Source organism: Epinephelus fuscoguttatus, linkage group LG16, assembly GCF_011397635.1.
Source record: "Epinephelus fuscoguttatus linkage group LG16, E.fuscoguttatus.final_Chr_v1".
NCBI classification, from domain to species: Eukaryota; Metazoa; Chordata; class Actinopteri; order Perciformes; family Serranidae; genus Epinephelus; species Epinephelus fuscoguttatus.
The window spans coordinates 29,945,867-29,966,757 of NC_064767.1; the positions used below are offsets into that span (position 1 = coordinate 29,945,867).

General features: G+C 42.2%; 2 protein-coding genes across 2 annotated transcripts; both read left to right on the top strand.

The window, feature by feature from the left end:
- Window positions 1-669: 669 nt before the first annotated feature.
- On the top strand, window positions 670-13,760 carry eif3s10 (eukaryotic translation initiation factor 3, subunit 10 (theta)). Its single transcript, XM_049599947.1, has 22 exons — window positions 670-840; window positions 2,144-2,334; window positions 2,422-2,558; window positions 3,048-3,211; window positions 4,750-4,949; window positions 5,219-5,427; window positions 5,515-5,686; window positions 5,910-6,014; window positions 6,175-6,273; window positions 6,378-6,494; window positions 6,778-6,963; window positions 7,143-7,490; window positions 7,591-7,695; window positions 7,771-7,884; window positions 8,014-8,136; window positions 8,320-8,473; window positions 8,824-9,005; window positions 10,418-10,512; window positions 10,620-11,059; window positions 11,171-11,303; window positions 11,419-11,669; window positions 12,846-13,760. The coding sequence occupies exons 1-22, from the start codon at window positions 792-794 to the stop codon at window positions 13,028-13,030; spliced, it is 3,759 nt and encodes a 1,252-aa protein (XP_049455904.1). The 5' UTR covers window positions 670-791; the 3' UTR covers window positions 13,031-13,760.
- A 2,737-nt stretch (window positions 13,761-16,497) lies between these two features.
- emx2 (empty spiracles homeobox 2) lies at window positions 16,498-20,607 on the top strand. Its single transcript, XM_049600923.1, has 3 exons — window positions 16,498-17,212; window positions 18,363-18,547; window positions 19,898-20,607. The coding sequence occupies exons 1-3, from the start codon at window positions 16,822-16,824 to the stop codon at window positions 20,063-20,065; spliced, it is 744 nt and encodes a 247-aa protein (XP_049456880.1). The 5' UTR covers window positions 16,498-16,821; the 3' UTR covers window positions 20,066-20,607.
- Window positions 20,608-20,891: the final 284 nt, after the last annotated feature.

Genomic DNA, 20,891 nt, shown 5'->3' on the forward strand with positions numbered 1-20,891 from the left:
TTATTTATCTGATACTTTTTATTGACACCCATGGTCACATACAATGAGTTACAGATGATATTTCCTCATTTAGGGAGCTACAATTTGTACAAGTCAGCGCAAACATTTACAGAATCATCTGTAAAAAAAAAAAAAAAAAAAGTGATTTTAAGTTTACAATATGCATGTTAATATTTGATTGCAAATCAAGGTTCAAGATTATTTGTTGTCAAATGTACAACAATAGCAAGAGCAGTCGTTGCCGTTGAAAAATTTGGGTCATAGACTTCTTCCAACAATGCAATTTAAGTATGTATAAAAATCATTAATAATAGTAATTCTAAAATCACACAAGTAGAAACAACAAGGGAAACTAAGTATAAGGATATGGGGAAGTAGTGCAAGTCAAAACAGGAAAAAAATAACATAAATAAAATATGAAGTAGTTGTATGAATATAGAGAATCTAACAGGAATGTGTTGTGGTAAAATGTATATGCTTAGCAAGAGAGTAAACAGTTTACAAAGAGAGGTAAAGAAAATAACGACATAAACTTTAACATTAATTGTAACTTTTGGTTGAAACAAAACAGCACTCAGTTTTTCAGTTCATGGTCTGCTGACACGGGTAGACACCGTGATAGAGGGAAAGTGTGGGACGCACCTGGCAACCCTAGCTAGGCCGCTCACGAGGTTCTTCCTTTCTCAGCCAGCACCGTTGGAGCGGGTGAGTGCGTGGCGTTGATGGACTGGTGAAATCTCTCAAAATTTACTCAAGTCAGCCAATTTGAGTTTCACTAGAACGCCGCCAACATGCCGGCGTATTTCCAAAGGCCAGAAAATGCCCTGAAACGAGCAAACGGTGAGTAGAAACAAAGATTCGAGTTATACAAATGTCAGACATCTATGCTAAGTAGCTCATGTAAGCTAACGTTAGCTAACTTTTAGCCTTCAAACGCATCGTCACTGACGCTGCGGCGTAGCTAGCCAGGCTAACTGCTAGCTTGACGGGGAAGCCATATCGTTTCTCACGGCTGCGTTAGTATTCAGCTAACCGGCTGGGCCATTTTTGTGGTAATGACATCGACTAAGTCGGTGACATTTTAGAAATGTTGTTTAGGTGGATGTTAGACGACCTTAAGCATTCGTTACATCTTTAAAACGTTACTGACAACGCCTCTTAGCTAACGTTATTGTCTAGTTGTTAGTGCTTTCTCTTCTTGCAGCGTTAATGCTAATGTCACGTTCCTCAGGCACCATGGGCCTAACAGTGTCAGGCAGATTTAGCTAACCACGATTGTGGAGTTTGTGCGAGATGCCAAAGCTAATATGTATACAGCATACAACATAGTCGTCAAACATTTTCCCGCGGGCCAATACTGGCCCGTCTAGGGTCCAATCCGGCCCACCGGATGACTTTTAACACCTAATATCGATGCACCTGTGAAGGCTAAGAGGTGCCATGTATCAGCAGCAAGTTAAACAATAAGCATCGTACTTCACGTGAAATGCTTTTTCAGAAGCTGTTCCGCCCAGACTATAATACAGTTCTCTGGGAAAAAAACATATTATTATTATTATTATTATTATTATGCCATTGATCATATTTAAAGATATTGAACACTCTGCAGAATATTGTGAATCTAGTGAATTTAGTGCAAAAGAATCTGCATCAGACTTCTATCTCAATACAATATTGGTGGCACTGTCAAAACTTTTGATTTGTAAATGGTTTGTAAGGCAGCGGATAACTTAAACTCCTTCCTCAATAGCTTCCACTTTTGTTTGGTGTGCTGATGTCAGGATTACTACATAGGAGTGGAAATGTATGCCCATGAGAGTAGTAGATTCAGTGAATATGGAAAAATTGACATATTGGCGAAATTGCACTTACTTTTCTTAATAAATTTCAGGCTGTTCATCTTCTGTTCTGTAAAAGCGTGGACATTTTCAGAATGTATGTGTACCTGTTAAACACTAAACGTGAGGGAAACTTTAGGAGTTATTGTTAGTTACAGGTTATTCTGTAATAGTTTTACTGGTCTGGCCCAGTTGAAATCAAATTGGGCTGTATGTTGCCCATAAACTAAAATGAGTTTGACACCCCTGGTATACACTGACCTGTGATGGAGGTTATGTTGATCTATTTCTTGATGTGTTTACAGAGTTTCTTGAGGTTGGCAAAAAGCAGCCAGCTTTGGATGTTCTGTACGATGTCATCAAAAGCAAGAAACATCGAACATGGCAGAAGATCCACGAGCCCATCATGCTCAAGTACCTGGAGCTCTGCGTGGATCTTCGCAAGAGCCACCTGGCCAAGGAGGGTCTCTACCAGTACAAGAACATCTGCCAGCAGGTGTGTGAGGAGAAACTTTGATGTTCGCACAAATTAGGCAGTTGTTTTTGTTTGGAGCCAAAGTGTAGCATCTGTCTTTGCTTTCAGGTGAATATCAAATCTCTGGAGGATGTGGTCAGGGCTTACCTGAAGTTGGCAGAGGAGAAGACTGAGACAGCCAAGGAGGAGTCCCAGCAGATGGTCCTAGACATCGAGGATCTGGACAACATCCAGACTCCTGAAAGGTGAGGATACTCAAATGACAGATGCAGAAACAATGTCTCTTTACAGCATAAAGGTGTCCATACATGTTTCTTGATTTTTTTTTAACTTCATACAGAATTTTAACTCATGTCCCATTGTAGTCAGATGAATGTGTGTTACAAATTATACTGATGTCACACCTAAGAGTATAAGGCATGGTCTTCAATAAGGGATCTGTGACCCCTAGGGGGTCCTCAGAGTCACTGTATGGGGGCTGCCAAATCATTGTTTGAAAATATTTTTGTTTTTAAGCTGCTGTTTGTTCTGTCTTCAATCTGTCACTTTGTATTATATTCACAATAAAAAGTTATGTTTATACATGGCACTTAAGGTTGCCCTACACATTATTGTAGGCCCAATATAATTTGCAACTCAAGTTCATACACAATACATGGTATGATATAAGGTAATTAGCATGTGCTTGAAAACTTTAATACGTATTATTAACATTGAGCATGTTGCAACTTTAGTGTTCTCCTGAGTGCTGTGAGTGGAGAGGACACCCAGGATCGTACAGATCGCCTGCTGCTCACTCCCTGGGTGAAGTTCCTGTGGGAGTCTTACCGTCAGTGCCTGGACCTTCTGCGGAACAACTCCAAGGTGGAGCGCCTGTATCATGACATCGCCCAGCAAGGTAGTGACACACACTGAATATTTTATAAAGAACGTTTTGTACTCAATCTTATATTGTCTGAATTGTGTGTGTGATATTTTTCAAGACTGCATAGTAGTTGCTGTCAACAAAATGTTTTATATTTTGTCTGTTTTGATGTAGGTATATGTTACTGAATTATAATGTATGTACAGAAAAGCCAGATGCATCATTTTCAAAAGGATAAACACTGTCATTTTCATCCAGTAACAAGGGAATTCATCTGTTAATAGGTCCCATCATAAAATAAACATTTCAAATGTCACTGTAAATTTTTCTGTTACCTTTACTTAATTTCAATAACATTGTACAGTAGGGATGCAACGGTCCTTGGTAAAATATTGAACCGTTCGGTCTGCCCTGCACAGATCAATATGCCCTTAAGGACCGTGGGTTTTTGGTTTTGCAATTAATTTTGCATTGGTGCTTTACAGGCCACTGTGTGTGTGTGTGTGTGTGTGTGTGTGTGTGTGTGTGTGCGCGCGCGCCTATCCACAGGCCGAGTCCATGGATATGTAAAGACAATGGTCGAGTCAGCCTGCTGCACAAAAGCCCTCCCCGCGACTTAATGTCCAATCACTGTTGTGGCTCCGCCCACTTACCCCCTCACACTGTTGTTAATGGAGTTGGGGAAAGTGACACTCGCCCCACACAGAAAAGAAGCGGAAAAAACAAACATAGAGAGCCATGGCAAGCGCAAGCTGAGGAGTTGAGAGAGAGAAGTTTGAAGAAGCACCGGCTTCATACAGATCTCCAGTGTGGGATCACTTTGGTTTCACTGCTAAATGAAACAACGAGGGAGTGAAAACAGTTAACAGAAATTTCACTGTCTGCAAACATTGCTTGAAACATGTCTAGTGTTTCCCCTACCATTATATTAGGGGGGCGCCCCGCCCCGTACCTTGTCCTTTTATTAAACAAAATAAATAGCCTTATGTTATTTATCTTATTTACACAACGGCATGTCATTTCTGTCTCTACACGGTGCGCGTTTACAATTCTCCTCTGCTCTCTGTGTCACGCACGGCGAAGTTCGGCCCCGATGCGCGCGCGCACACACACACACACACACACACACACACACACACACACACACAGAAACAGGTGAGCACACAAGAGCACGGCCCAGGCTGCATTTTCCTGCCCGACAATTATAACCGAGCCCGGCCAGTGCGCCTGTGTTGCGCTCAGGCGTTGTCACGTAAATAACAAATTCCAGCACTTGAATAGGCTGTAGCACAACACAGCAGCATGTCAAGTGCAAAGTCAAGCAAAATAAAGTGATAATTTTGGGGGGGAAATTTGTTCTCTTTATGCACAAAACACGTACCGAAACCGTGGCCCAAAAACCGAGGTACGGACCATACCGTGGACTACCTGTACCGTTGCACCCCTATTGTACAGTGTAATGGCATCATAAAGTCACACAGAAGACTAGTCATTAAATAAAAATCTGCTGTAAATGTCGTGTTGTTACACACTAAATGTTGAAAATAATATCTGGACATTTATTTCCGCAGCATTCAAGTTCTGCCTTCAGTACACCCGTAAAGCAGAATTTCGCAAGCTGTGTGACAATCTGCGCATGCATCTGGGTCAGATCCAGCGTCACCACAACCAGAGCACTGCTATCAACCTGAACAACCCTGAAAGTCAGTCCATGCACCTGGAGACACGCCTGGTGCAGCTGGACAGCGCCATTAGCATGGAGCTGTGGCAGGTTTGTCTATAACCGTGAATCTCTCAAAAGATGATATCAGCATGCATTCATGTTTTTGTCTGCTTACCTAAAATTTAAATGTATAAAGCATTTTTTTAGTAATGCATTAGAAAATAGTCAACAGTAATGTACAATTATAGTGTATGACCTGTAGGAGAACATCACACTAGTATAGTACTGTAATGTCCTTCGGTGTCATCAAATATGTGAGACATGGTCAAAGTGAAGATGATATTGTTACTAATGTGATACTGTTTGTCTTTTACCAGGAAGCATTCAAGGCTGTTGAAGACATCCATGGACTGTTTGCTCTTTCCAAGAAGCCCCCCAAACCCCAGCTGATGGCCAACTACTACAACAAGGTGTCTACTGTGTTCTGGAAGTCTGGGAATGCTCTTTTCCACGCCTGCACCCTCCACCGGCTCTATCACCTCTCAAGGGAGATGCGTAAGAATCTGACCCAAGATGAGATGCAGAGGTATCTTATTCATTTTATGTAGATAAGTGCACAAAATTTACTTTGGTAGTGGCCAAATGGTTAATGATACTTACTTTGGACCTTCAGGATGTCCACCAGAGTCCTCCTGGCCACACTGTCTATTCCTATCACCCCTGAGCGTACTGACATTGCTCGGCTGCTCGACATGGATGGCATCATTGTAGAAAAACACCGCAGGCTGGCCACCCTCCTGGGCCTGCAGTCTCCACCAACCCGGCAGAGTCTCATCAATGATATGGTATGTTATCTGCATGAGAAAGCTTTATTAGGTGTTTGAGGGTTCAACAGTGCCCCTCAGTACTTTAGTAGAAAAAGCTCTTGTTTGCTTTTGTGAAGAGATTTATATCCTTTTAAGGACAATTAGTTTGAAACTTTACTTCTAACCTGATCTTGCAAAACTGTTAATTCACATTTGCTTTAAGATGTTTTGACAAATTTATATTTTATTGTTTGTGGTCTAGGTGAGATTTAACCTGCTCCAGTATGTTGTACCTGATGTGAAAGAACTCTACAACTGGCTTGAAGTTGACTTTCATCCTCTGAAGCTGAGTGGAAGAGTGACCAAGGTATACAATCTGGTGGCAACCAGTGTGGCAATAATCCAGATACACAGTCCATCTTTGTAGTTTTAGAAGCTGTTTTTAATAATATTATTTAATTAATTAAATTGATTAAAGCTGGTCATTCTCATATCAGCATATGGTAACAAACCTACTCTGCTACTAGGTGTTGAACTGGGTGAGAGACCAGGCTGAGAAAGAGGCTGATCTGCAGCAGTATGTCCCTCACCTGCAGAGTAATACCATCCTGAGGCTCCTGCAACAGGTATTCTCTTTAATCTTTTTTCATTCCCCTGGAATGCTGTCTTAAATTATTTCTTCAATGAAATGGTACAAATCTCTCTCATTACTCTACATCCATTATATTAGGTTGCACAGATCTATCAAAGCATCGAGTTCACCCGTCTGGCTTCCCTGGTTCCATTTGTGGACGCCTTCCAGCTAGAGCGCTCCATTGTGGATGCTGCCCGGCACTGTGATCTGCAGGTAAGGTCAACATCATGACAGATTATGCATTAACTAATTAAAAACATTAAAGCTTGGGTAGACAGTTGTATTTTGGTGTAACTTTGCAAAAATACCACTAGAACATGATGAGACTCCTAGGTCATTTCAGAGAGAGGGGACATATGCCCATGCTCATGTAGGGGGAGGGGCAAAGGACAGAGAGGAAAGCAACAGGAGGAGTGTGTATTCTTTATTTAGAAGTGTAACAGCGTTTATCATACTGTTTCTAACGTCTTATCTGACATTTCCTTTTTCCCTGCAGGTCCGTATAGACCACACCTCTCGAACACTGAGCTTTGGCTCTGACCTCAACTACTCAACCAAAGAAGACGCCCCTGTTGGTCCTTTCCTGCAGAACATGCCGTCAGAGCAGATAAGGAACCAGCTGACTGCCATGTCTTCTTCTTTGGCCAAAGCCATCCAGGTCATCAAACCTGCCTCCATCCTGGTGAGTTCACCCTCTTATTGAGCTCTCATATGTAGACACACAGAGACACCTGTTCAGTGACCAACATTAGCTTTTTACATAGTCACACATAATACTAACAGACATATCTGCATATTACTGTGTATTCTCTTTTATTCTTCAAGTCTAATCTGCATTTTGATGTTTGTTTCCCCTCCCAGCAAGAGCGTGAGGAGCAGAGCCAGCAGGCCATCGCTGCCTATCTGAAAAATGCCCGCAAGGATCACCAGCGCATCCTGGCTCGTAGACAGACCATCGAAGAGCGTAAGGAACGCCTGGAAAGCCTGAACATTCAGCGTGAGAAGGAGGAGCTGGAGCAGCGTGAAGCTGAGATGCAAAAGGTTCGTAAGGCTGAGGAGGAGCGTCTGCGCCAGGAGGCCAAAGAGAGGGAGAAGGAGCGTATCATGCAGGAGCATGAGCAGATCAAAAAGAAGACAGTCCGTGAACGTCTGGAACAGATCAAGAAGACTGAACTTGGAGCCAAAGCCTTTAAGGATATTGATATTGAGGTGAATTTTGATTGATTCACTAGGTTGAACTCCATGTTGCAGAAATAGGTCATTGTAATATGAAGTTGAAAGGTGAGACTAACAAGTTTGTTTTGCACAGGACCTTGAGGAGCTGGATCCTGACTTCATCATGGCCAAACAGGTGGAGCAGCTGGAGAAGGAGAAGAAGGAACTTCAGGAGCGTCTGAAGAACCAGGAGAAGAAGGTAACTGAGTGATTCATCAGTGAAAATATCAGTCATCTAGATGTGAATTGGACACTTACCTTTCTTTCTCTCCAGATTGACTACTTTGAAAGAGCAAAACGCCTCGAGGAGATTCCTCTCATCAAAAAGGCTTATGAGGAGCAGCGTATCAAGGACATGGAACTATGGGAGCTCCAGGAGGAGGATAGGGTATGTAGAAAAAAAACAACCTCAGATTGAAAAAATACATCCATAGATCAGAGAATTGTAATACACCCAGGTGAGTATCCAGAATGCACAAATTGTTTTTTTTTTGTTTTTTTTCCCATTTTGTTGTAGATCAGTAACATGAAAGTTGAACGGGAGAAGGCTCTGGAGCACAAGAAGCGCATGTCCAGGATGATGGAGGACAAAGAAAACTTCTTGTCCAAAATAACTGCTGCCCGTAGCTTCATTTATGAGGTAAGGCCATTTAGTCTTTCCATCAATTTAAAGGTATACTGTGCCAATTTTATACCAGCTTTGTATCATAGCAAGGTGGATAGTGTGTTAATAAAGTACAGTAAACTTCCAACATCTTACCTCCCTACTCAAAGAGATGTGACTAATGCAGTGGTTTTAAAAAAAACTCTTCTGTCTTTGAAGGAAAAACTGAAAGCTTTCCAGGAGCGCTTGGTGGAGGAGAGAAAGAAGCGCATGGAAGAAAGGAAAAAGCAGCGCAAAGAGGACAGGCGTAATGCTTACTACCGTCAGAAAGAGGAAGAGGCACAGCGTATCCACGAGGAGCAGCTCAAGAAAGGTAATTAATTTATATTTGCACATGTGCACTGGTAACTTGTAAGCCAACTAGTCATGATAAAGGAGGGGCAGTTACCACCAAGAAGAAAATTGTGGTAGAAATGTTGGCAATGGTAGTTAAAGTGGTTGTTCTGAGTGACATTAGTACTACTGGGACTTTTATTTGACTGACTTTTGCAGGTTAAGTAAAGTTGGACACAAGAGTTTTTTTAGTCAGGAAAAAGTTTTTCCAATTGTGGAACCACTCCAAGTATGTCACACCTTGCGATTTTTAATCAGGTCATAATGCAGTACTCTTTATAAGTTCATGTAGTTTGAACACACCACCTTATTTTTCTGCTTTTGTTACAGAGCGTGAGGAGCGTGAACGCCTGGAACAAGAGCAGAGAGAAGAGGAGGAGAGGGAGTACCAGGAGCGTCTGCGCAAACTTGAAGAGCAGGAACGGAAGCAGCGTGCTCGTCAGCAGGAGATTGAGGAGCGAGAACGCCGACGTGAGGAGGAGAAAAGGGTCCCCCAGGAGGAGAAATCCAAGGTACGAATGAGCTTTTATTTACTGATGACCAGAGCCCACAGTTATTGAGTCTGACAGTTAGTTGAAGTTTCATGCGAATACAAAGGGGTGGGAATTAAAGTACTCTCAGCAATGTGTTGACTTGTCCCTTTTATTCAGTAATTTATGTGAAATTAATTTCTAAAGTTAATCTACCAGAGGTGTTCTTTAGTGTTGCTGTAGTGGATTTAATAAGAATTAAAGGGATAGTGCACCCAAAAATGAAAATTCAGCCATTATCTACTCACCCATATGCCGACGGAGGCCCTGGTGATGTTTTAGAGTCCTCACATCCCTCGCGGAGATCGGCGAGGGGAGCAGCTAGCACACCTAATGGCTGACGGCGCCACAGCCTAATGTCCAAGAACACAAAATTGAAGCCACAAAATATCTCCAACATGCTCATCCGTAGTGATCCAAGTGCTGCAGCCCCGACATAAAAAGTTGTTTTGAAAAACATCATATGAACTCTGTTTTTAGCCTCACTGTAGCCTGTAGCTCTGACTGCTTCTCTGTGCTCCGCGCTCACGTGTGCGCACTCAGGGTGATCGGTGATGCACGGTGTCTGAAGAGCAGCAGTCTCGTCAGTACTGATGTCCAGATTCTCAAGTGCAGGCATCGCCAATTCCCAGTCTTAGCAGCAAAGACTTTCCTCATCCGTTGGCATTGCTTTGCATTTGAAACAACTACACCACCAGGTTTCCAGTGCTCGACCTGGTATTCTGCAGCTGGCTGAGGGTTAGGCTCATGAGCTGCGGCGGCTGCTTCGTCCAGTAGCCTGAGTTCCACGTCCATATATTCGGGCTCAACAAAGAAATGCTGTTCCTCCTCAATTTCAAAGTCTTCAGACATGTTGGGCTGTCCTTTGCTAAAAGACCGTAGTGCAAATTATCTTTTAGCTCTGTGCTTATTGCTGTCTCCCCCTGCGGTGCACGTGTCACGTGATGTAAACACAGGTAAGCAAAGCTCATGCTTTCACTGGTCTCGCACAGGCGCGTGCACGTGAGCGCGGAGCATGGAGAAGCAGTCAGAGCTACAGGCTACAGTGAGGCTAAAAACAGAGTGCATATGACGTTTTTCGAAAAAACTTTTTATGTCGGGGCTTCAGGACACTTGGATCACTACGGATGAGCATGTTGGAGATATTTTGTGGTTTCAATTTTGTGTTCTTAGACGTTGGTCTGGGGCGCCGTCAGCCATTCACCAGGGCCTCCGTCAGCATATGGGTGAGTAGATAATGGCTGAATTTTCATTTTTGAGTGCACTATCCCTTTTAAGATGACTTAAATACCCAGTATTATTGTAGCTTGTAGGAACAAATGATTGTACAGACCTTTGAGTATTATTTATGTAATAGCAAATTGTGACTTAATCGGTATGTTTTGCATATACAGGATTGGGGCGAGAAAGAGAAGGAGGAGGGAGGAGGAGGATGGAGGAGGCGTACTGAAGGAGGTGATTCAGAATGGCGTCGTCCTATGCCTGACAAGTAAGTGTTGGTAACTGTGTTTTATCATTTTTTTTTTTTTTTCTTTTAAACTGTTAACCCAGTTAAACCATGAGGGGCTGCTCTACCAATAGCTGTGCTCTCTCTAGGGAATGGAGACAGGAGGGCCGTGAAGATGACAGAGAGGAGAGAGAGGGGCCCTTTAGGCGAGAAGGTCTCCGCAGGGGCGGAGATGACAGAGGACCTCGTCGCGGCTTTGATGACGATAGAGGTCCACGCCGTGGTGGTGATGATGACCGTCCTCTGCGCAGAGGGATGGATGATGACCGTGGTCCACGTAGAGGTTTTGATGATGACCGTGGCCCGAGGCGTGGTTTTGATGATGACCGCGGTCCCAGGCGTGGCTTTGATGACGACAGAGGTCCCCGAAGAGGCATGGATGACTCCAGGGGTCCCAGGCGTGGGGTTGATGATGACTGGGGTCCCAGAAGAGGAGGAGATGATGAAAGAGGTGGAAGGAGAGGCATGGATGATGGGCCACGTCGTGGTGGTGACGACGCCAAACCCTGGAAGCCCCTGGGCCGACCTGGTAAGCCTGATAGAGATGTCTTATTTAATTGAAGAATGGTTTGTTCAGTAATCAGACTGCTTGGCAGCTCTGTGCGGAATGTGGGATGATGAGTAAATGCTTACGTGGCAGGTGGTTGGCGTGAGCGGGAGAAGGCTCGAGAGGACAGCTGGGGTCCTCCTCGTGATAACGCTAGTGATGAAAGAGATGATGCTGAAGGAGAGAGGAGACCCAGCGACAACTTCAGAGACCGTCGTCCAGTCAGGTGGGCCTGATAGACCTATGCCAAGAGTTTTGGTGTATTTTTTGGTCATAAATGCAGACAGAGGATATCACAGTTACCTTTCCAGCAAGTTTTTAGTATCACTTTATTTCCACAGAGAGGACAATACCTGGAGGAGAGCAGGTGCAGATGACGGAGGAAGCAGCTGGAGAGAGTCTCGCAGAGAAGATGCCGACCGCGATGACCGCCGTGACCACCGCGATGACCGCCGTGACCACCGCGATGACCGCCGTGACCGTGATGATCGTCGTGGTGAGCGCCGTGATTTTGGACGCCGTGATGAACCTCGTGATAGAGAGCGCCGGGATGACCGTGAACTGAGAGGCCCACCCAGAGATCAAGATGATGGTAAGCAGTGGGATTTGAGTGTTATCCATTACATACATCAGTCATACACTGTAGGAGGCATCACCATTTTCCCGCTAAAAGCTGTGGGGTGTAATTCTCTTTAAACCCAAAACCTACGCATATGTATGTTATTTAACATAGCTTATGGCTGAACAGAACATTCAGCAACCGTCAGGCTTCAGATTTGTCTGAGTTACCATCAGATCAGTGACTATGATAAAAACATTGTAGCAATCAAGTCACAAGTTCACACCATCCTAATAGGCTCCAAATACAGACACCAGGTTACTAAATAGAACAGATACATTTTAAAGTAGGTGTGAACTTTCCTGTTTAACAAAACTAATGGGTATTGGGGGGTGTTGCACTCAGACAGCAGGGGTCACTGTCACTTTTGCTACAGCAGGGGCCAGATGCATAAAGGTCGGTACATGTAGAAACTGTGCCTACATCTTTTCCCTCAAATAAACTGGTATTTATAAACAAAGAATGTGCACACCTCACACATTCTTCAGGCCAGGCGTTACACATGGTTTTAACTGAGATAGCTGCAGGTGGTGTGACCAGGAGCACATCAAATAAAAGTAGAGAAAGATAATATTGTTTTATGGATGTTCACTTACTGTGTTATTATTTTTACAGGCTACACAGCATTCTGTGAAATATCGATCAAAAGCGTATTTATAAATTTAATTTTAAATAATTTGTTCGATACATTTCATAATTATTTTTATTAACCTTCATCAGTGTTTATTTTATTTTATCATGTGAAGCTCTGTGAAGTCTGTTTGAACATGAGCTTTATGAATGAATCATTGATCATCCTTCTGATGTTTAATAATAATAAGGATGATAAAGATTTTACCACGATGATGGTTTGCAGAAATGTCATGAATTAGTGATACGGCTGCTACAAATACCCACAGCCCTGCGTAATGACAGCTGCTCCAACTCTATTGGAGAACCTCACCGATGCAATGGGTGATGAAATTTCACTTTCATTACCGTATTCCTCAGAGACAGGTCTAATGAGTGGTGGAGGTACACAAGTACACAGAGTTTTATGTATCTGGCCCCAGGTTGGGTAAATACACAAACTTCTAAAATAGAGTTGTATTTGTAAAATTAACATGTTCCTCCTTTAACATGTCCTAATGAGTGTCTTTGTTTTCTAAGGAGGTTCTTGGCGTCGCGGAGGTGGAGGCGAAGACAAGCGTGAGGAGCGGCCCAGGGAGAGGGAGAGAGAGAGGGAGCGTGAGCGTGAGCCTGAGGGAGACAAGGGTTGGCGTTCAGACAAAGAAAACCCTCGCCGCACCAAGAACGAGATGGATGATGATGGCTGGACCACTGTCCGCCGCTGAGTTACAATCTCTGCATCCTATAGATTCAGTTCATGATAAATTGGTTTTGAAAAAAATAATATTCGGTATCCCATCAGCCAGTTAGCAACAGTGGTGATTTAATGGCAACAAACTTCTGATACTCCTGTGCATAATTCCTTTGAATTGAATATTTGTAGACAGTAGTTTTCCTGGGGATTTTTTTCTTCTCTTTATTTTGACTTTCAGCAGTTTTGAAACAGAGGCTCCTTACCACCCAAAACACCATCAGCCAGTGAACTTGTGTGCACTTAGGCCTCATGCAAACCATCAGTGTAAACATGACTGCCCCCAGTGGTTAGGAGTGTTATTACCTTACCTGAAGAAATTAAACTGGATAAACTGAAAAACAGTGTACCTGCTCCAATGTTCAATGCAAACTCAGTGCATCACCAACTGCCTCTTTTAAATAATTGACCTTTGCATTTATGTCATAATACCACAGATCCACAGCTCTTTTAATGGCAATGACTAGAAATCTGTCATCTGCTTCAGTGATCTCTGCTCTTCATCTAATGTTTCAGATGCTTCTTAACCTGTTTAACAACTAGTGGAATGGACTTAACATTTTGATGTGCATGCATAGAGTATTCAATTGGTCTCTCTCGATATCCAGTGTGTGGTTCTATCTTGCTGCAATCGGCGGTATCAAACCAGGTTGCATGTGTACAGATAAAGCCTTTATTAATAAATATGTTTGCTCACCACCTAATGGTTCATGTTGTCTCAAATGCTATATCAACATTTAAGATCACAGCACACTTAGCAATTTAAGTCTGGTGTTCAACAGATCCCTTAAAACAGTGGGCAACAATATTGTATACTTATATTTTATTTTAAAATATAAAATAACAAAACTATGCAGGAAATATGTTAAGTTTTAATGAGTTTGGTCGAATGTGTCAACACAAGCATAAGGATACATTGGTGCATATGTCTGAGACTTGGATGTCTACAGGACTGTGAGTCAGCTGCCTTCACAACATGTAGTGTTTGTATTGTAATACCCATTCTGAACTTTCTTAATTGTGTACCCCGACAAATACCACCTAATTATAATTAAAAAAAAAAAACCCTTGAACATACTTAGACTAATAAAAACTAAACTAAAAATAGCGTTACATTTTTTTATGCAATGAAAACTAAACTGAAATGATCAAACCCAGTCTGGAACCAAACTGAATGGTTTAAAAAAAAAAACAACAACTAATAACTCTGCTCCCAGTGTGGCGATCAGAGGATAAACCTGATGGGGCAGAATTGCTGATTCTGTTCTGAAATATCTTCCTGTATTTGTGTTAGTCATAAATATTAGCATATATCAGTCCCTCTGACTAACTTCAGTTGTGAAAATACAACTTGACAGAGAACTGTATTGGCAGCCTGTGTCCACTGGAGGTGCTCAAAGAGCAAACTTTGATCCCAACAGTTATATCATCAGCTCAAACTTGTACAGAGTGCGACACTATTAAAGTCAACCAGTCTTTATGTCGTTTTGAACTAGATCTATCTACTTTCACTGCACCCTACAACTCATCACCCCCAGGTTTGGTACCATTTTTACCACAGTACCAGCATGTCACCACTAGAGGTCGGTAAAGCTCCGTGGAGAGAACCGACACGCTTCAACGTGTGAGAGCAGGCGGTGTGTTGGTTCATCTCCATGATCAGCAGTTAACCGAGTGTAAAACTCAGGAAAATATGAACGTGCAGGCAGTGGTCAGTGTGCAGGCAATTAGCAAACCGGTAACATGCTGTTAGAATTGTTAAAGAAACCCTTAACCATGCTTAACTTCTCCTTTAAAAAAAGCTTTCCATGACAACAAATGACTTTAAAATGATCTGCACTGCTTCGATTTGAATCCACGATGTACTTTAATAATGATAATGCTGATAATACTAATAACAACACTAATAGTAGTCGTGATAATAATAAAAAGAATAATGTGTGTAATAGGTAGGAAATTTTTATTTATGACGCGATTATATTACAAAAATATAAGGCTTTACCTTAATGAACTCAGGCGAGTTTAAATAAAACATCTAAAACAACTCACTCCCAATGATTCTTTATTGTAACAATGTAATCTGAACTGACATGTTTTTAAGATGTTAAATCAGGCGTATATGGTGTTGCACCGCTGCTGGTGCTCTGGCAGCTTTGCCAAACCATTTTAGTCTTTAGGTTGTATTTTATTCCACACAGACCCTGAACCCACCCGCACAAATAACAACCCATGTAGACTAGTCCACAAGCTTTGAATGGACAAGCATATATCCTAGACTGCGACAATAACAGTAATAATAATAACAATAATAATAATAATTATTATTATTATTGTTAGAATAATAAAAAAAATAATAATACACTTCAATAAATATGTTTACCATTCAGGCTCGTGTGGTCTCTTAAAAGGCGACTTTAATTTTCTGACATCTGAAGTCATGATAACCTCTTATGAACATCAAAACATTAAAAAAGAAAAAAGAAAAAAGAAATAAACATATATTATAATTTCAAATACTATATAACAATCTGAATTTTCAGGGCTGCATGTATCCATTTCTCAGCAGCCTCCTGACTGTAACTCCGCGTGCTATTAGTGTGTATCATGTCTTTATGGAGGCCCTCGGTGCGCGGCCATAGCTGCGGCTTTGTGCTGCTGCTCTCAGCCACTGATCCACACACAGGGGTGACAGCCTGCAGTCACAGGTAGCTCCTCCAATAAACACCTGAGCATTTTACATTGAATAACACTGAATGACAAGCAGCGCGACTCATCAGTAAGAAGGCGTTATTGAATTTTCAAGAGGGTCAGCCTTTACGCACTGTCCCGCACAGTTGCGGAAAAAACAAGATCTGAATCTATAGCTTGTTGTGTCTCCGGTGTCTCCCAGACATCCCATCCATCCAGCAGAAATTAAAAGTCTTCAATTTGAAACTTATCCTAATAGAATCTGGAGAAAATGGAAACGAGCAGGGACGCAACAAGAACAGTTTCTGTACATAAATCCAGTTAGAAAAACAAAATCAGGAACAAAATTAAGAAATAAACGAAGGCCGAATGATAGCCAATTAAACTCAATATTATCCCGCTAACAGCATCGAAAATAGACCTTAATGGAGCTGATTTGATGTTTGCGCAACATTGTTGTGCATAATTAAAAATAATCACTCGCTAGTATTAACACTACACGCGCCCCCACCCTTAAAAAATCAGTTTGAACCTGTCACAGCCCGTAAATGCAAATAAGCAGGCTACCTTGAGCTTTTCTACTGGTTCAGATGAGTGTGTTAAATGTCCTGGAGATATGTGCGCGTGGGTATGTGCGCGCGCGCGTGTGGGGGGCTCCTCTCTGGACGAATCCGTTCCGTGTTGCGCGTTCGAGTCCGCCTCTCCGCGCCCCTGCTTCCCATTGACGCACTTTTTAAGCGTCTTCCCCTTCTCCACCTTAAGGCGAGCAGCAGCGGCAGCGACCAATCACCATGCCATTACAGCCTTCAGAGGAAGCTGTTTATGGGACTGCAGCGCTAATTAGGCTCATGAACTAACAAATCTGCCTGCACGAACCCGGCGAGGAAAACGATCACATCCATGGATTAGTCTGGGAGTAGCCGAGCACTTTTTATTTTGGCTTTCTCGACACTGCCGCCTTTTCCCAACTTATTTACTGCGCAGAAACTTTCCCCCTTTCTTGGGTGTGGAGTATTTTTTAAGCGAGAGCGCCTACGACAACTTTAACTTAAACTGGGGAATCTGGACTATCAGACCATGTTTCAACCTACACCCAAGAGGTGTTTTACTATAGAGTCTTTAGTGGCGAAGGATAATCCTGTACCGGCGTCCCGCACCGAGGAGCCCATCAGGCCAGCGGCTCTCAGCTATGCAAACTCCGGCCAGATGAACCCCTTCCTCAACGGCTTTCACTCCGGCGGCAGGGGCGTCTACTCTAACCCGGACTTGGTGTTTGCCGAGGCGGTCTCTCATCCGCAAAACTCAGCCGTCCCGGTGCATCCGGTGGCCCCGCCGCACGCTCTGGCCGCTCACCCGCTTTCGTCCTCACACAGTCCGCACCCTCTTTTTGCCAGCCAGCAAAGGGACCCCTCAACTTTCTACCCCTGGTTATTACACAGATATAGGTACTTGGGTCACAGATTTCAAGGTAAGTTATCAAAAATGCTTCGTTTGGCTCTTTTACGCACGAAACGCACCGAGCGGCTGGAGAATGGTTACTGATTTCTCTCCATCAGTGCAAACAACAGGATGGATAAGGAATTAAAAATGTGTCAGGCTGTAGCAGAGCAGCTTTAAAGCCTAGCAGCTCCAGTTCTCAGGCCAAAGCAGACAATAATTTAATGGATTAATTCGCTCAAGAAATGGCCCTGTAATTATTATTTTTTATTTACAGAAAAAAAGAAACAAATCTCGAGTTAAAAAAAAAGAACATGTTGCCTTGGCTTGTATAGCTGTCTGCTGCCTGATGTGTCTATCCAGGACCAAAAAATATAGCAGTAGAAATGTTGACGTTTGTACACTGTTGGCATTGGATATATATGATCTATTTTCATGCGTAAAAACGATACTAATGTATCTCGCTGCTCTGCAGTTTTCACAATTCAACTAAAAAGATCCATTTTTGTTTTTAAAGGAAAAAATAAAACAATTCAGCTGGTTATTTGACTAGCCTGCTGCTAATTTTCTAAAGCAAATTTAGGTTAATTTAGATTGTATTACCCAAATTGCCTTGACCTGCGATACTAAGAAAATTCGTTTGTTATTTTTACTTTTGGGCACTCATTTTATGACATTCATGTGTATAATTACTTGTATTTTTTCCTGACAAATAAAAACAAAATTAGCATTTTTTTATAGGAATGTTTTCGAAATTAATTTCCAAAGTGTCTCTTGGCTGCTGTTTATTTAAATGTGTTATGCTGCTTCAGTTTACCTGTCATTTTGTTTACAAAGGCAGTTTTTCTTAGCTAATTTAATTAGGCCCAGGATTATACCTCTGCTTTGTGTTGTTCTGCTCTGTGCATTATGCCGTGCTCTCACACATGTCTGATGAAGAATTAATACAATAAGCAATATTTTAAAAATATATTCGTGTTCGATAAATGATCTTAATTTATTGACTGATGTCCAGCTTCTCTTCAGACATTATTATCATGCCGTATTTCCAGTCTGCCCTCAGCAGACTGTTTCATATATGTAGCTGTGCGCTGGCCTGCTGTTTGGTATGGATAATTTAATATATTATAGAATTAAAAAATAAAACTCATGACGGATACTCGTTTTCTGCTCGTCTCCAGGTAATGAAACGAGTCCAGAGAGCTTCCTTTTGCACAACGCGCTGGCCAGAAAGCCCAAAAGAATCCGGACAGCTTTTTCACCTTCGCAACTCCTGCGGCTCGAACACGCTTTTGAGAAAAACCATTACGTGGTGGGAGCAGAAAGAAAACAGCTCGCCCACAGCCTTAGCCTCACAGAAACTCAGGTAAGACACAAAATTTTTCTCAACATTAAATTCCACAAGCTGTCGTTTTCTGTCACCTGCAGTGCGCGTATTTTATTTTGAAATGTGTACACTGCTTTGTAGTGTGTTGTGTCACCTCCTGGCTATTAAAACTTTGCATGTGCACTTTATAGTCCTTTTTATTGCTGTTATAAAAAGACATTTCTCATATTATGGCTGATGTAGTGAACTATATGTGTTATTTTTGTGTTTTTTTAACGTGGCACCGTGCGTCATGGAGGTTTTAAAATCAGGCCGCTATAATATGAATGTATGTTAACGTTTGACAACAAATAAGAGACATACAGTCACCAAAATAATAATTTTAAATAATCAGCTACCAAATTGTTTCTACACACCAGGGTCCATAAATGCATGTTGTCAATCGAAGACAGAGGCTTTCTGTTGGATCAAATCCACCGTCATTGTATAGGCCTAACCTCATTTTAGGAGGGGTTGAATTACTTTGTTTTGGGGGGAGAATGTTGCCTTTCAAAATGGAGGGCAAATTAACCAGTTAACCATTTTATGGGATAGGCGATACAAAGAGCGAGGCGGGTTCAGTGAATTCCCCCTGCCATATTTAAGATGCCGTTTGAGCCCATCAGCCGCTGTCTTTTGTCCGCTGTGTCTCCTTTGGACGGCGGGGCCTTTGGAGGAACTGAAGGGAGAAATGAACCATCACCTACTTTAATTAGCCCACTGAAGGCTTATTAAATGCACCTCAGTTGCCATTTAAGAGCTAAAAGGACTGCAGAGTGACAAAGCAGGAACAGACAATTTATCGATTTAGATGTTGTTAATTCCCCACGGCATCGCTTAACAGAGCTGAGTCGATTTATGTGTGGAAATACAGGTTTTAAATATGAGACATGGATGTGACTCTTGTATATCTTTAAAGGTTCACGTGCAGGCAGAAATGCTCATTGTGGGGGGAAAAAATTTTGTGACCTACTTTAGATGAAGCATCAAAAGTTTTTTTCCAGACAACAGATGTTTGTGAGCCCAGGGCACATTGCGCACACTTTATGCGTTAAATTAACTTGATATATTAGACCAACAATTGTAATTTGGGGATTTAAATACATGGCTTCCCTGAGAATATAAGTGATCTGTGTTTATTCTAGCGGTTGTTTGCTCTGTGATCACCAACTGCAGGTCACAGTTTACCTTTTTTATTTCCACTGCACCGCTGCCTGCTTGCATTTAGCCCCCTGCTGCAAAAACAATGTGTCCCTTTTACGCGTGGTTTTACGCACTGGCCAATCGCGGTTTATCTCGTGACACTGATCCAGGTTTTTTCTTTCCTTTCTCTTTTTTTCCCCTCTGCAGGTAAAAGTGTGGTTTCAGAACCGGAGGACGAAGTTCAAGCGACAGAAGTTGGAGGAGGAGGGCTCGGAGTCTCAGCAGAAGAAGAAAGGATCGCATCACATAAACCGGTGGAGACTGGCGACAAAACAGGGGAGCCCAGAGGAAATTGATGTCACTTCGGACGATTAAAAAAAGACTATATAAGCGTCTGAGTGAAGGAGGACATGGATAAAGGATGCCGTGTAGAGACAGTGAGGGGGTAAAAAGCCAATGTCACATTTCAGATCTCCGGAGATCGGCAGCTGCGGGTGAGAGAAACCCGACTGGTGGCACTGCTGTCACCGTGTGGGTCTGTCAGGAAAATGTGACTGACAGTGTCTCAGTCCACCCACCTGAGCCCTTCCACGCACCAACCACCACCACTACAATCTCCCATCTACCACCACCTAATTATTTTTTCTCCAATTCATATTGGACGTTTGCACTTCAGAAGGTTTTTTTTTTTTTAAACAAAAAATCGTTTCCACTCAAGATACCAAAACACCAAACTGCTTTTGTAAAACTTGAATTGCATGGTATAGTTTTTCCTGGTAGCTGTTTTAATTTGACAAGTTTTTCTCCAACCAAGAAAAAAATATCAATTTTGTTTTTAACTCTATTTTCAAACAGAGATGTCGTGCTTCTTCCTTTTTACAAAGTGTGCAGTCTTTAATTAATGATTCTCGTGTAAAAGTGATTGTGAAAACATATGAAGTAGCGGTGCTGCGTTATAGTGTTTTTTAAAGAAAACTCAACAAAAAAACTGAATTTCGATTTAAGAAAAAAAAAACCTTTCTAAAAAAGTGAATCAGGCCACAGATAAAGTACTTTAAAGGGAAGGTATCAGGACATTCCTTTAACCTAAAGCTTTACCAATATGTCGCTGTGGCCCCACGCAGCCTTCTGTCAGGACTTGACCCTCCAGTGAAAGTTGCCACGAAGGACTAAATGCAAGAATTGAGAGTAAAAAAAAAAA